This window comes from Phalangium opilio, unplaced genomic scaffold (genome assembly GCF_054372755.1).
Source record: "Phalangium opilio isolate 3A_F unplaced genomic scaffold, DU_Popi_V2 ptg000209l_1, whole genome shotgun sequence".
Taxonomy (NCBI): Eukaryota; Metazoa; Arthropoda; class Arachnida; order Opiliones; family Phalangiidae; genus Phalangium; species Phalangium opilio.
In genome coordinates, this window is record NW_028324217.1 from 6,119,855 (window position 1) to 6,135,380 (window position 15,526).

General features: G+C 35.6%; 3 protein-coding genes across 3 annotated transcripts in view; 1 reads left to right on the forward strand and 2 right to left on the reverse strand.

Annotated features, from left to right (window-relative positions):
• Positions 1–2,515, reverse strand: part of LOC149618679 (uncharacterized) — a 123,909-nt gene extending 121,394 nt beyond the window's left edge. Inside the window, exon 1 of the mRNA XM_089855196.1 lies at positions 1,847–2,515. Coding sequence (XP_089711322.1) covers positions 1,847–2,326 — 480 coding nt within the window. The 5' untranslated portion in view covers positions 2,327–2,515. The remainder of the gene's footprint in view (positions 1–1,846) is intronic.
• LOC149618684 (uncharacterized) overlaps positions 1–14,047 on the reverse strand; it is a 49,115-nt gene extending 35,068 nt beyond the window's left edge. The window contains exons 1-2 of the mRNA XM_089855756.1: positions 13,738–14,047; positions 13,375–13,665 (exon numbers count right to left, since the gene is read on the reverse strand). The gene's annotated coding sequence lies outside the window, so the exon portion shown is untranslated. The remainder of the gene's footprint in view (positions 1–13,374; positions 13,666–13,737) is intronic.
• A 214-nt stretch (positions 14,048–14,261) lies between these two features.
• mRpL43 (mitochondrial ribosomal protein L43) lies at positions 14,262–14,979 on the forward strand. Its single transcript, XM_089855207.1, has one exon. The coding sequence runs from the start codon at positions 14,402–14,404 to the stop codon at positions 14,921–14,923; it is 522 nt and encodes a 173-aa protein (XP_089711333.1). The 5' UTR covers positions 14,262–14,401; the 3' UTR covers positions 14,924–14,979.
• Positions 14,980–15,526: the final 547 nt, after the last annotated feature.

Below are 15,526 nucleotides of genomic sequence, written 5' to 3' on the forward strand. Positions count from 1 at the left end.
GTCAGGGCTTGACGTTGTAACGATATCATAGGTAGTTTTGCCAGCTCCATTTTGAGTTATTCAATACGAATTTCAACACAAGTGAACTATTTCAATAAATTAACTTAATTCGTACGCACTAATCCTGGATATATCGACTCTTCAAAGTTCTCAAAAGCGAGTAATGTTCACTGAATTTTGAGGCTACACCAAATCCGTCATAAATACATTGAATCTCCTCGATATTGTTGAAAGGCACCTAACCAAAAAACCATAAAAAATGTGTAAGAGTTAAAAGCTAATATCAAAAAAAAAAAAATGAAATTTTTTACAATACGAAATATCATTATTTTTGCTAATATGAATTTTTTAAACGCAAAAGCAAAACACCATGAATTCATGTAGCCATAGCAAAATAAAACATGAATTCATTCATATCTGACTCAATTCATTTCTATATTTACGGCAAAACTCACGTTACGACTACTTAGTTTAAAATATAAAACGATTCGATTTTCGAAGATAACAATCTTTTATTTTTTCTTTAAAAAATGCAGATTAAAATTACTGAATGAATGTAACAAACTAACAACCGCAATTGCAACTCTAAAGTACTTATTTAAAATTGCGTAGATTTGTATGTAGGATAAGAAAAATTAATTGGGAACTTTGTTGTGACAAAAAAGGGATTCATTAAATTGGTAAAAACCTTTTACCAAAAACCTTTTACCAAAAACCCGACAATAAAAGTAATCAAACCAAGTGTAATTAATCCTTAAACAGTCTTTATATAAGGATTTAACTACAACTGCATACAATATTAAATTAATATTTAAACCTTAGCAGTTTTTGAAAGACAATTCTTGAGACCGAAATTCGATGAAAATTAACATGTTTAGAAAAATAAAGTGAGATAAACCGTAAATTGGAAAAAAATAAAAAAAAAAAAACTTTGAAAACAAAACAAAACGTTAACAGTTTAAGAAGCTAATCAAAGCAATTGAGATTCAAATGCGGAAAAAGCTGAATTAAAATATCAGCAATAGTTTTTTTTAAAGTGGTTTAAGAAAAAAACCTTCTTTGATTTCTTAAGGAGCCTTTCGGCTAAATTCTTACTGACAACAGTTTGAGCGAGGAAAAATTTCAAAAGATTGGCGTCGTAATTAGCCAACCGTGAGATAATGAAAGTACCATCAAAAGATAACAAGTATTGGGCGTAAACCCGGGGTTCAATGCTATCAATTACCATTTTAATTGATACATCGTCATTATTGCTACTCAGTTGAACAAAGATTCCGCGCCACCCCGTTGAACTACGATGTAGCATAGCTTCATTTAAAGCTTCCTTTGGGAATCTGGTCCAACAATATCTAAACAAAATCATATTGTTGTAACGTCTGACAAACCCGTATGATCCTTCAGCTAGCATTAACAAATCATTGCCATTTGTGGCTTCCATTGTGCCTTTCATCTTGCATACGTGCTGGTCAAATGCCTTTACGAACAAAGTATTTGGCCAGGTAAAGTAACGAATTTTCGTGAATAACGTTAGAATATCGTATCTAGATATTACATCACACATTTCCGTAACATTGAAATGACTGGACAAAAAAGCATAAATCGATTCGTCGCGGAACAAATAACCTTTTACATGAAATGATTTGAAAATATTCAGGGCCTCAATTTTTTCTTCGTCATTTAAACTATTAAATAGAAATTTTACTGTATCTACATTACCAAAATTATAAATAATCCTAAGAAAAAACTTGACATCAATAGACGCGTCATCACTTTTAAATACACGGTCTAGTAAGGTAACTGATATGTCCTGCAAGTGTCCATCTAGTTTATAAATCCAGTATTTTACCATCAAATCTTCAGCATCGAAATCGTTTAACAGCCGTTCTTCTCTGACTCGTGGCCATAGTTCCCTAATTTTATCCTCCAAACAGTATTCGCATGCCACTTTAAAACTGAATGACAAATCGAGGTAAGTGTGATTCTCTAGCAGTAATCTGACCATCTTGGGTCGATTCAATGGGCCTTCAATGGTCCAACTCAAATTGGCGACTTGGTGCTCCAATGTGGTGTCGTTGACGTTGTCTTTAATTTCGTTAAGCCACTTAATTATTTCATCTCCTATATCAGTCAATATCATCATGGTCATTTCTTTAAAAACGGTTGGTACGTTGGAACGCTTCAGCTCGGCAACTGCTTGGTCGTTCAATGGCTCGGTCACCAGAGGGGATCGTAAGGATTGTTTAATTGCCTTAACCAAAACTGACGAGGCAAAATTAGTCAGGGCTTGACGTTGCAACGAAATCATTGTAAGTTTGGCCAGCTCCATTTTGAATTATTCAGTACGACGTTCGTATGGGAAAATGCTGGATACGTCGACGTTTGAAGATTCTCAATAGCGAGTAATAATATTCACTGAATTTCTTGGCTATCAGAATTCGTATTTTATACGTTGGGGCTTCAAGCTCACTTTCAAATGCGCCTTACCTAAAAACCATATAAGAACTATAGGCAATTACTAACTGTTTACATGCGAAACAAAAAAGAAAGAAAAAACCCATGAAATAATGCACACACATAACAAAATAAAACATGAATTCATGTAGCCATAGCAAAATAAAACACGAATTCTTTCATTTATCCTTAAGTTTTGACTCAATTCATTTTGATACTAACGTCAAACTCAATTTATTACTAGGCCTACTTAGTTTAAAATAAAACCGCGTCATCTTTCGACGATTGCAATCTTTTATTTTTTTCGTCTTTAAAGAATACAGAATAAAATGATTGAAAGAATGTAACAACTTCAATTGCAATTCTAAAGTACTCTAAATAATTTAAATTCTCGCGTATGAAATCAGATGAAAACTAGTTTATTGTGACCAAAAAGTAAACATTAAATTGGTAAATATTTGAGAATAAGAGTAATTTAACACAGTGTAATTAGTCACTAAACAATTTTTACGTAAGTATCTAACTAGGCCTACAACTAAATTCTAAATTAATTATTTAAAACTGAGTAGTTTTTTGAAGAAAAGTCTTGAGAACAAAATTCGATGAAAACGTGTTTAGAAAACCAAAACCAAAGTGCATTAATTTGGGAAAATACTTTGCAAAACATAAAATTAGAAGTAATTTTATACTGACTGTAACAGTTTAAGAATCTAATTAATGCGATTGAGATTCCAATGCGGAAAAACCTCAATCAAAATATCAGTAATCATATCCTTAAAAGGAACTAAGCAACGATCACACTCCGATTCCTTAATGATGTTTTCGGCTACAGTCTTCCTGTAAAGGGCACGAGTGAGGTAATATTTCAAAAGATTCAAGTCGTATTTAGCCAAATTGTAGATATTATCATAACGATGACGAAGGTCCTTGGGGTAACCCTTGGGTCCGATGCTATCAATTACCATTTTAATCGATACATCGTCTTCGTTACGACACAGTTGGTAAAAGACGGAAGGCAACAATGAAAGAGAATCTTTAATAGCTTTATTTAACCCGTTTTTTGAGAATCTGCTCCAATAATATCTGAACGAAATCTTTTGGTTGTAACGTCTGAAATACCCCAAGGATCCATCAGCTAGCTTTAAAAAATCATTGCCATTTGTATATTTTGTGCCTTTCATCTTGCCTATGTACTGGTCAAATGCCTTTAGAAACTCGGTATTTGGCCATGCAAAGTAATTGAAATCTGTCATTAACGTACGGATATCGTGCCTAGATATGACATCGCACAATTCCATAACACTGAATTGACTTAACATATAACCAAACACCGATTCGTCGCAGAAGAAATAACAGTATCGAGAAGATGATTTGAAACTATTCAAAACCTCATTTTTTTTTTCATCACTCAAACTATTAAATACAAATTTCACCGTTTCAATACTAGTATAGTGACTAAAAACAACCCTAAGGAAACATTTTACATCAATAGACCTTCTAGTAAGATCTAACTTTTGGTCTAGAAGGTGATTTGGTATGCTCAGCAAGTGTTCGTCTAGTTTATAAAACCAGTATTGTACCATCAAATCTTCAGCATCGAAATCGTTTAACTGCCGTTCTTCTCTGATTCGTGGCCACAGTTCCCTAACTTTATCCTCCAAACAGTAAGTGCATGCCATATTAAAACTGAATGACAAATCGAGGTCACTTTGATCCTCTAGTAGCAACCTGGCCATCTTGGGTCGATTTAATGAGCCTTCAATGGTCCAACTCAAATTGGCGACTTGGTGCTCCAAGGTGGTGTCGTCGACCTGGTGTATTATTTCGCGAAGCCACTGAATTATTTCATCTCCTACATCAGTCAATATCATCATTGTCATTTCTTTAAAAAATTTTGGTATGTTGGAACGCTTTAGCTCGGCAATTGCTCGGTCGTTCAAGGGCTCGGTCACCAGAGGGGATCGTAAGGATTGTTTAATTGCCTTAACCAAAACTGACGAGGCGAAATTAGTCAGGGCTTGACGTTGCAAAGAAATCATTGGCAGTTTGGCCAGCTCCATTTTTAATCATTCAGTAAGACTTTCGTGTGGGAAAATGCTGGATACGACGACGTTTCAGGATCTTCACTGAATTTCTTGGCTAATCAGAATCCGTAATTTATACGTTGGGGCTTCTCGTTGTTTTTCAAATGCGCCTTACCTAAAAACCATATAAGAACTATAGGCAATTACTAATTGATTACATGCGAAACAAAAGAGAAAACCCCATGAATTAATGCACACACATAACAAAATAAAACATAAATTAAGGCAGTCTTGGCGAAAATAACACGATGAAAAAAATACGAATTCCTGCAGCCATAGCAACATAAAACACGAATTCTTCCATTAATCCTTGTTTTGACTCAATTCATTTCGATATTTACGCCAAAACTCAAGTTACGACTACTTAGTTTAAGATACAAAACGCGTCATCTTTCGAAGATTGCAATCTTTTATTTTTTCGTCTTTAAAGAATACAGAAAAAAATTACTGAAAGGATGTAACAACTGCGATTGCTATTCGGAAGTACTTGCGTATGAAATTAGATGGGAACTAGTTTTTTGTGACCAAAAAGTATACATTAAATTGGTAAATATTTGAAAATAAGAGTAATCTAAAACAGTGTAATTAATCCTTAAAAAGTCTTTATGTAAGTATTTAACAACAACTGCATGCGATTCTAATTAAAATTACTTATTTAAAACTGAACAGTTTTTGAAAGAAAATTCTTGAGAACAAAATTCGATGAAAACGTGTTTAGAAAACCAAAAACCAAGTGCATTTAATTTGGGAAAATACTTTGCAAAACACAAAATTTGAAGTAATTTTATACTGATTGTAAAAGTTTAACAATCTAATTAATGCGATTGAGATTCCAATGCGGAAAAACCTCAATCAAAATATCAGCAATGATACCCTTAAAAGGAACTAAGCGAAGATCATACACTGACTCTGATTCCTTAATGATGTTTTCGGCTACAGTCTTCCTGTAAAGGGCACGAGTGAGGTAATATTTCAAAAGATTCAAGTCGTATTTAGCCAACGCGTAGACAATATCATAACGATGACGAAGGTCCTTGGGGTAACCCTTGGGTCCAATGCTGTCAATTACCATTTTAATGGATACATCGTCTTCGATACGACACAGTTCATAAAAGACCAAAGTCAACAATGAAAGATTCTCTTTCATGGCTTTATTTAACCCGTTTTTTGAGAATCTGCTCCAATAATATCTGAACGTAATCTTTTGGTTGTAACGTCTGAAATACCCCAAGGATCCATCAGCTAGCTTTAACAAATCATTGCCATTTGCAGTTTTTGTGCCTTTCATCTTGCCTATGCGCTGGTCAAATGCCTTTAGAAATTCGGTATTTGGCCATGCAAAGTAATTGAAATGTGACATTAACGGTGAAATATTGCACCTAGATATGACATCGCACATTTCCGTAACATTGAATATACTTAACACATAACCAAACACCGATTCGTCGCAGAGGAAATAATAGTATGGAGACAATGATTTCAAACTATTCAAGGCCACCATTTTTTTTTCATCACTCAAACTATTAAATACAAATTTCACTGTTTCAATACTAGTATAACTACAAAAAACAACCCTAAGGAAACATTTTACATCAATAGACCTTCTAGTAAGATCTAACCCTTGGTCTAGATGGTTATTTGGTATGTTCGGCAAGTGTTCGTCCAGTTTATAAATCCAGTATTTTACCATCAAATCTTCAGCATCGAAATCGCTTAGCTGCCGTTCTTCTCTGATTCGTGGCCAAAGTTCCCTAACTTTATCCTCCAAACAGTAATTGCATGCCATATTAAAACTGAATGACAAATCGAGGTCAGTTTCATTCTCTAGTAGTAACCTTGCCATCTTGGGTCGATTCAAAGGACCTTCAACCGTCCAACTCAAATTGGAGATTTGGTGCTCCAAGGTGGTGTCGTCGACGTGGTCTTTAATTTCTTTAAGCCACTTAATTATTTCTTGTCCCACGTCAGTCAATATCATCATAGTCATTTCTTTAAATAGTGTTGGTATGTTGGAGCGCTTTAGATCGACAATTGCTTGGTCGTTCAATGGCTTGGCCTCCAGAGAGTAGCGGTCGAAGTTAAAGATATCCACAAAGGCGCGGTCGAACTTAAGTTTATCCAGAGCAGATCGTAAGGAGTGTTTATTTGCCTTAACCCAAACTGACGAGGCGAAATTAGTCAGGGCTTGACGTTGCAACAAAATCATTGGCAGTTTGGCAATCTCCATTTTGAATTATTCAGTACAACTTCCGTATGGGAAAATGCTCGATACGTCGACGTTTGAAGATTCTCAAAAGCGACTAGGCCTATAAACTTCACTGAATTTCTTGGCAATTCAGAATCCGTAATTTATATGCTGGGGCATCTCGCTGTATTTCAAATGAGCCTTACCTAAAAACCATATAAGAACTAATAGCTATTATTAATTGTTTACATTCGAAACGAAAAAGAAAACCATGACTTAATGCAGCCATAGCGAAAAAAACCAACACCCCCCCCCCCCCCCAAAATAAACCATGAATTCCTGCAGCCATAGCATCATAAGACATGAATTCATGTAGCCATAGCAAAATAAAACATGAATTCTTTAATTTTACCCTTGTATTGACTCAATTTTGATACAAACGGCAAAACTTAACTTATGACTGCTCAGTTTTAAATTATACAAAACGCATAGACTTCCCTAGATAACAATCTTTTATTTATTTTTTTCTCTCAGATGATCAATAAAGAATGAAATTACTGAAAGGACGTAACAACTACAATTGCAATTCGGAAGTGGAAGTATGAAACAACGAGCCTTTGATATCTTAAGGAGGTTTCCGGATAACCTATACGGTTTACTCGCGTACTGGCGCTAGTGTTCAAACGCGAATTTTTCCCTACCACTTGAACATTAGTGGAAAACACAAAGTCCTAACTGACTGATAATCAACGCCTAGATATAACCTCTTCAGAAAGGAAGCTGAAACCAGTCTTGCAGGAACGTTACTCATTAATAAGTACACACTAAGCAAGCGAGTTTTTTTTCCATTTCACTGCCATTTTTGAAAAATGGCGGCCAGAAATGTAAAGAAACCTTCCTTGCAAAATAAGTCTGTACCAAACAGCAACCGATTTTTATAAATATTTGGCAGGCCTAGAAAATATTCCATGAACTATTTGAAGAGAAACCAGCACAAAAAGGGGCAGCCTTCCCAAGCGCCAAGAAATAACACCAGATGAAGCCCCATTTCACTACACGCGGATGTTTAACCAATTCGCAATGCCTCTACGGGACTTACGAGGTTACCGCCCCCTTTTCGGAGAGTCGTTCTGCCAAGGCTAGAGAGCGCGTTCGACGACAGGCAATGTCAGCCACTAACTAAAGGCCGCCGACAGGTTATGGCAGCGCCCACAGAAAACCTCTCGTAAATCCCGTTAGACGAAGCTTCTAAGCATAAAGGCAATAATAGCCTAAGATGTTGGCCTTTTCCGTAGCAATTAATGGAATAGACCTAAATATAAAATAAACAAGCTGGCCGTTAAGGGGCAGATTGAAAATGAAGCAAGCGCCATCTAGTGATCAGAAATACAAACTCAAAGGTGACATTTATTCATTGGCCGAAAACATTCCGACACTAAAATTCTGCCTCTGCGCATTTCTAAGCGAACCAAAGAGGGTTACTGAACGTACTCCTGGTTTAACGATGGGTTGCTTAAAATTCGCGCAAATTTCAAAATTAAAGGATTATATAGGAACCTCTGGGAGGGGGGCTGATATAAACATAAAATACGCTTCCAGCACATAAAAAGAGAGGTGATCCTAAACCATTTCAGTCCATATAACTATGTCTAACTAGTGTCTAAATCGTCCCAGTCTCTCTTTTATTCCTAAATGACCCTGGGTAATCGATTGAACCTAGTCACGCACTTCGTCCTATAAGGTAGCTAGCTATCTTTCGTAACGGAAATATTAACTTAGGGGAAGTTCCCAAGTCCCATTCTCCTCCAGTACAGTTCTTCTTAGGAAAACATAACTGAATTCCTCTTTTAGAATTTCCTATTTCTTCTCCTCCCCCCCCTTCCCGCCCCCACCTTATACACTTAATCTTAACTGAGAGCTTTTTATCATTATTTTTTATAGGGACATATCTTTAAAGGAAAGGTCTATTATAGAATGTTTTATTCCATAGATCGTATAAAAATCATAGACCTACATATTTCAAATTGGAACAGAGCGAGTTCGGTCTTTTAAGGGTCGAAATTTAAAGTCGAATTAGTTTTAATTTTACAGTAATTTTGTCATAAGATATGTTCCATGATAAGTTTGTAAATTCTGGTTACAAACTGGAGCTTGTAATTTTGAAGTGATTGAAGTAGATCATAGATTCTGGGTAAAGCGACGCCGACGCCCGGTGAGGCGCTGTCAAAGGCTTATTAATACCAGGGATAGAATTAATTTTAGAGGTAGGAATGGAGAACAGAGTAATGTGGGCGCGCATCAAAGTCTTGGGGAGAGGTATGAAAGAAAAGGCGGGTCATAGCGTCAGAGAGGTAAAAAGGAATTACGTATTTTAATTTCATTAGTAGGAATGGAGAATGGGTTAGTATTTACTTCAGTCCGACTCATAGCCCACTGAGGCTACGTTCAGTAACTGCTAGCGTACGCAGCGCTGCGCGCATCGGAGACCGATTTTTTTACTGTACGGTTTTTCGCACTTCCGGTTTCTACGTCACGCTACGCATCGATGTGACACCGATCGCAGCGGCTGGAAGAGCAGGTTTTTTCGATGCGAATCGGATTTATGACGTCATTAATTGAAGTTCAACATGGCGAGAAATCCAGTCCAAAGCCACTAGCGAAACGATAACACATTTTTCTTTAATAGATCTTTTCAAATGAACTGGAATTAAGGTTATTTCCGATTTATCATCGTTAGATAGTTCATTTAATAACAAAAATAACAGTTTTCTCCTCAATCCAAAATCTCTAGCAGACGGCATCATGGAAAGTATCATCAAACGCAACAGAGAGAGAAAATAAAACGTTCAGTGACGTCTGACGTCACTCTGACGTAGCGTTCGGAAAAAAACACATCGGTAGCGGTAACGGCTTTTTCAGATTTCCAGTTACTGAACGTAGCCCCAGTATAGAGCCCCCTCCCTCCAACACGTAACGAAAAGTTTAAATTATCTTATTGGCTCACTTAAACTACGTTTTGATGACGTTGCTGAAGGGGACGCCGAAAAATACGCAATTCCTTTTTGCCTCTGTCGCTATGATACGCCTCTTCTTTCATACCCCTCCGTCCGGTGGAAGGGGATCCGGGACTTTTACGCGCGCTCAGATTACTCTGTTCTCCATTCCTACTTCTAAAATTAATCTATCCCTGCTACCACCAACTGTCTTCCAATAGAATTTTTTACCCAAAATAATGTCTTCTATCCAGCGCTGCCTAACGCGTAGAATCCAGTAAGTAAACTTAATTGCCCGTTATCTTATTTAATATTGAAAATAGACAAAAAGTACCATTTGAAATAGACCTACTATTTTATATGTTATTTCGAACAAAACTATAATTCTATCCTACAAGTCCTTTCCTTTAGGAAGTTGTAAATTAAAGAGTCTCACGATATATACTTGTGTATTTAACGGTACTGTGTAACTTGGACAAATATAAGACATTACAGTTTCTCTATAGGCCTACAAGTTTTGTAATTTCCAGTTTTGATAATGGAAAATATTGAGTTGATAAAATTGAGTATAAAATACTCCTGCTCGAGAGAAGTGTAACACCACAAAGCGGGTGGGGTAATTGTATCATGATTCTTCCTAACCAACATCAGAATTAACATTTATTATAGCAAGGTTAATTGCTAAACCGAATCACATACGCCAGGTAAAGAGTTCCCTCATCAATACTAAATCTATTAGCGCTGCTTAACTATTTGTCAAGGCGTATGCATGCGCTTACGGATTAATTTTTGTTACAGCACGTCAAGACAGTCAATCAAGGTTTGTTGGTTAATTGATTGCTGAGGATTTAGTAAATACTAAACAGTTATAGTTAATTCACCCTAGCATGGTGCGATGCCCATCTGAAGTTTGATGAGCACAAGAGCAAACAAGAAGGCGCCATGACTCCTAGGTAGAATCATGTTACGTAACTAAAGTATTAAGAGCATACATAGTGTCATCCTTCTTCTATTATTCCATTCTGGTATGACCTTTAAAGCTACCAATGTCATAATGTAGAAGAGCTAAAACTAGTTGATGGGGACTGGACAAAACAATCCCTCAAATATGAAAGCAGGAAGTGTCATGCCCTATTCCAAATTCCCCCACTTTCCAGCTAGAGCTTCAACGTTTTTCCCTTGGCAAGCAATTTTTCCTCATAGATTTTCCAGTTTTAGTTGTTTGTTTGTAGAACAGTTTTTATTTGTTCGTAGAACAGTTTTTATTTGTTCGTGGAACAGTTTTATTTGTTTGCTGAACAGTTTTATTTGTTCGTGGAACAGTTTTTATTTGTTCGTGGAACAGGTTTTATTTGTTCGTGGAACAGGTTTTATTTGTTCGTGGAACAGGTTTTATTTGTTCGTGGAACAGTTTTTATTTGTTCGTGGAACAGTTTTTATTTGTTCGTGGAACAGGTTTTATTTGTTCGTAGAACAGTTTTTATTTGTTCGTGGAACAGTTTTATTTGTTTGCTGAACAGTTTTATTTGTTCGTGGAACAGGTTTTCATTTGTTCGTGGAACAGGTTTTATTTGTTCGTAGAACAGTTTTTATTTGTTCGTAGAACAGTTTTTATTTGTTCGTGGAACAGTTTTATTTGTTTGCTGAACAGTTTTATTTGTTCGTGGAACAGTTTTTATTTGTTCATGGAACAGGTTTTATTTGTTCGTGGAACAGGTTTTATTTGTTCGTGGAACAGTTTTTATTTGTTCGTGGAACAGTTTTTATTTGTTCGTGGAACAGTTTTTATTTGTTCGTGGAACAGTTTTTATTTGTTCGTGGAACAGTTTTTATTTGTTCGTAGAACAGTTTTTATTTGTTCGTGGAACAGTTTTATTTGTTTGCTGAACAGTTTTATTTGTTCGTGGAACAGTTTTTATTTGTTCGTGGAACAGTTTTTATTTGTTCGTGGAACAGGTTTTATTTGTTCGTGGAACAGGTTTTATTTGTTCGTGGAACAGGTTTTATTTGTTCGTGGAACAGGTTTTATCTGTTCGTGGAACAGGTTTTATCTGTTCGTGAACAGGTTTTATTTGTTCGTGGAACAGTTTTTATTTGTTCGTGGAACAGTTTTTATTTGTTCGTGGAACAGTTTTTATTTGTTCGTGGAACAGTTTTTATTTGTTCGTGGAACAGTTTTTATTTGTTCGCTGAACAGTTTTATTTGTTCGTGGAACAGTTTTTATTTGTTCATGGAACAGGTTTTATTTGTTCGTGGAACAGGTTTTATTTGTTCGTGGAACAGTTTTTATTTGTTCGTGGAACAGTTTTTATTTGTTCGTGGAACAGTTTTTATTTGTTCGTGGAACAGTTTTTATTTGTTCGTAGAACAGTTTTTATTTGTTCGTGGAACAGTTTTATTTGTTTGCTGAACAGTTTTATTTGTTCGTGGAACAGTTTTTATTTGTTCGTGGAACAGTTTTTATTTGTTCGTGGAACAGTTTTTATTTGTTCGTGGAACAGGTTTTATTTGTTCGTGGAACAGGTTTTATTTGTTCGTGGAACAGGTTTTATTTGTTCGTGGAACAGGTTTTATTTGTTCGTGGAACAGGTTTTATCTGTTCGTGAACAGGTTTTATTTGTTCGTGGAACAGTTTTTATTTGTTCGTGGAACAGTTTTTATTTGTTCGTGGAACAGTTTTTATTTGTTCGTGGAACAGTTTTTATTTGTTCGTGGAACAGTTTCATTTGTTTTTGGAACAGTTTCATTTGTTTGTTGAAGAGTTTCATTTGTTCGTGGAACAGTTTCATTTGTTTGTAGAACAGTTAGAACAATTAATTTAAGAACGACTAGGCCTAGTACGATGAAATAATAAGCATGCTAGAACCACTAAAAGAAAATTAGTGAAAGACAAAATTCCCCAACTTTTAGGACAATTTTCAAATTCCCCAACTTTTATCCAACATTTCACACGTATTTTCAAAATCCCAAACTTTCCATGACCTCCAGGTACTAAGGCAAACCCGGTTATGCTTTGAGTATGCTCCCCTAAATCGGAATAGATTCCCCATAATGACATTTGGGAAAGTCATGTCATGCACTGCCAAAGTTGCAAGTGACATTAGAGGATTATAACTTCTATTCATCCATTGAAAGAAAATATCAACTTTCATGGTTGTATTATCCTTGATGTTCAGTCTTGGCTAGATAAGTGCAACTAAACCAAGTAACTTGTCGATGATGAAGAAACCTTTGGATTCCCCCGAGTTTTTTCCCACATATTTCCCTGGGTTTTCCAGTTTTTCAGGTTTGAATGAACCCTGATAGAGTAATGGCAGTACTACCTATGCAAACAACCTACCTTTCTGTGTCATCAAACTCTTAGGCGCCTACAAGAGCGTGCTCAGAGGGAGGGATACAAAGTCTACACCTCTCTCTACCGCCACTACTCTATTGCTTTGATTGCAATTGATTTTATCAACAGTAAGTTAATCCTTAAGCCCCATCTATGTCTGCGAAAATCTTATCACCAAAACTAACAACTTACTAATCAACAAATATAGAATGCATTTTTCATGCCACACTTATTATTATTATTATTGTTAGGTAATGATATTTTTAATTAAAACCCCACGTAAGTTTATGCAATTCTAAAAAGTGGAAATAAATAAATTTACTTACAATATTAATGCTCTAGCTGATGTGAATCCACATATGGTTGAGTATGGTAATTTAGTTCAATAATGTCTTTAACAGACCAAAACACACTTCCTTGTACTTTGAACTGTTCAATTTTTACAAGTTCTTCAGGAACTTCGCAATTGATTAACTAAAGACGCGCGTGCTTGGAAAACCAGTTGCAAAATCTTTGGTCAAAACGTCAAGTTCTTTGTCTTTGGTCCTAAGTTGGCGCCCAATTTTGGGTTAACAAAGGCTCTATGTTCAGGCCGCAAAACTGGTAGAAACTTGTTGCTAAAAAAATTATAACACTTTATAAATTGAATAAACAATTATTTTATATAGTTATCTTAGATGTATCATTACCATATAATGCTTAAACGGTTAATTGCCATGCAAAATTTGATGCAAAATTAACTTCGAGATTGATGACAAACAGACAAAGAAACAAAAGTAAAACTAAAATGTAGGCTTAAGCCGGAAACCGGAAAGAACAACAGCGCGGCTAGTCTCGCTGAAATCAAGGCGGCAAAAATATTTTTAGTTCGATGGTGCGTTGGGTCCAAAGTTTTTTAGATACCGGAAAACCGGACGTTTAAGGTTTGAGAGTCGTAAAAAGTATAATAATGGTTTGTTCGTGTAGCAAATCTGAACGCCGTCTGCTTTTACATTATAGTTATGTCTGGCCCTACTCTGATGCCGTTATAAAAATTTTGCCAACCAGTTATTTTCCACCATGGAGTATTATTACAGAAGGCGTAGCTACCATATCAGACTCTTCCAAGGATAAAAACATTGTCACTCTAGTGAAACTACTCCATGGAAAATATAGATGGCAATCAGCCATCCCAAGGTTCGTAAAGAAAGCGCTATATGCAGCCATCCATCATCATTGGTCGAAAAAAAATCAAGATGGCTACGCACTGATTGATGCCGTGCAATCTTTTCTAAATTCTAGCCTTAAACGATATTAAATCTAATTAATTCTTAATAATTTTGCTTATTGATAAATACAAAATAAAAATTTTTAATGGCGACAAACAGTACGATTCCTAGCGGTTTCCTCAGAAGTGTCTTACAAAACGGCGCCGGGCGATACATCAATCAATTACAAAGGCTTACGTTCAAGTTCTGTAAACACAGCGGAGGAAGTAAAGCAGTTCGAGAATTTATCGAAGATGATTTAGTAGATTTTGCTAAAACTAATAACAGCGTAGTAGTTTACCTTCTACCCCGTAGAAACCGTAATGCCACTATTGTAGCTGAATATTTAAATGGCCATCGGGAAAGTCTCATTGTTAATAACTTCACAAAAGAAGAAATTCAAAAATGGGTCGAGTTGATGCGTTGCCAATCAGGAATACCTAATATCCGTTATCGTAAATATTGGCATACGGAAAACCCCAGTATTCAAGGCGTTTGGACACCATTTACACACAAACCTACAGAATTGAATATTGCAAATTTTCCTCACCAGGAACGATCGACTTTTGTTTCAATTAAACCTTCCGCAACTGAAATAGTCCAAGAATTAGCTAAAAAAATCCAGTGATTGAATTGTATATTATTGTTATTAGTCATTAAAATCATTAGAAGTTTCATCTTTAATTTGTTTTTCATTTTTTAAATAAGCTTTTAGCGAGTTTATAATATATTGTTTGTTATACCATAGCCCACTTGATCACACGCTGGCTGCACGCGCTCTAGAAGCCCCTTCAATCGACCCTAAGAATGAGAATAACATAGGTTCGGTCTAAAATTCAAACCCGTCTGGTTTTAACATGGGCGTCTATGGGAGGGGACCAGTTTTATCAACATTTTTGACAATATTAGTGCATCTACTGGTTCAAATCTCTTGAATTTTTAATGAGACGTGTATTGAAAGGTGTGATATTATCCTGTAAAATTTCAAGTCTTCAGCTATAATAGTTTTTTTATAAAAAATAAAAATCATCACATAGTACTTAGAGAAATAAATCCTTCAATTTCTCTACTATGTGATGATTTTTATTTTTTATAAAAAAAACTATTATAGCTGAAGACTTTAAATTTTACAGGATAATATCAAACCTTTCAATACACGTCTCATTAAAAATTCAAGAGATTTGAACCAGTGGATGCACTAATATTGTCAAAAACGTTGAAAAAACTGGTC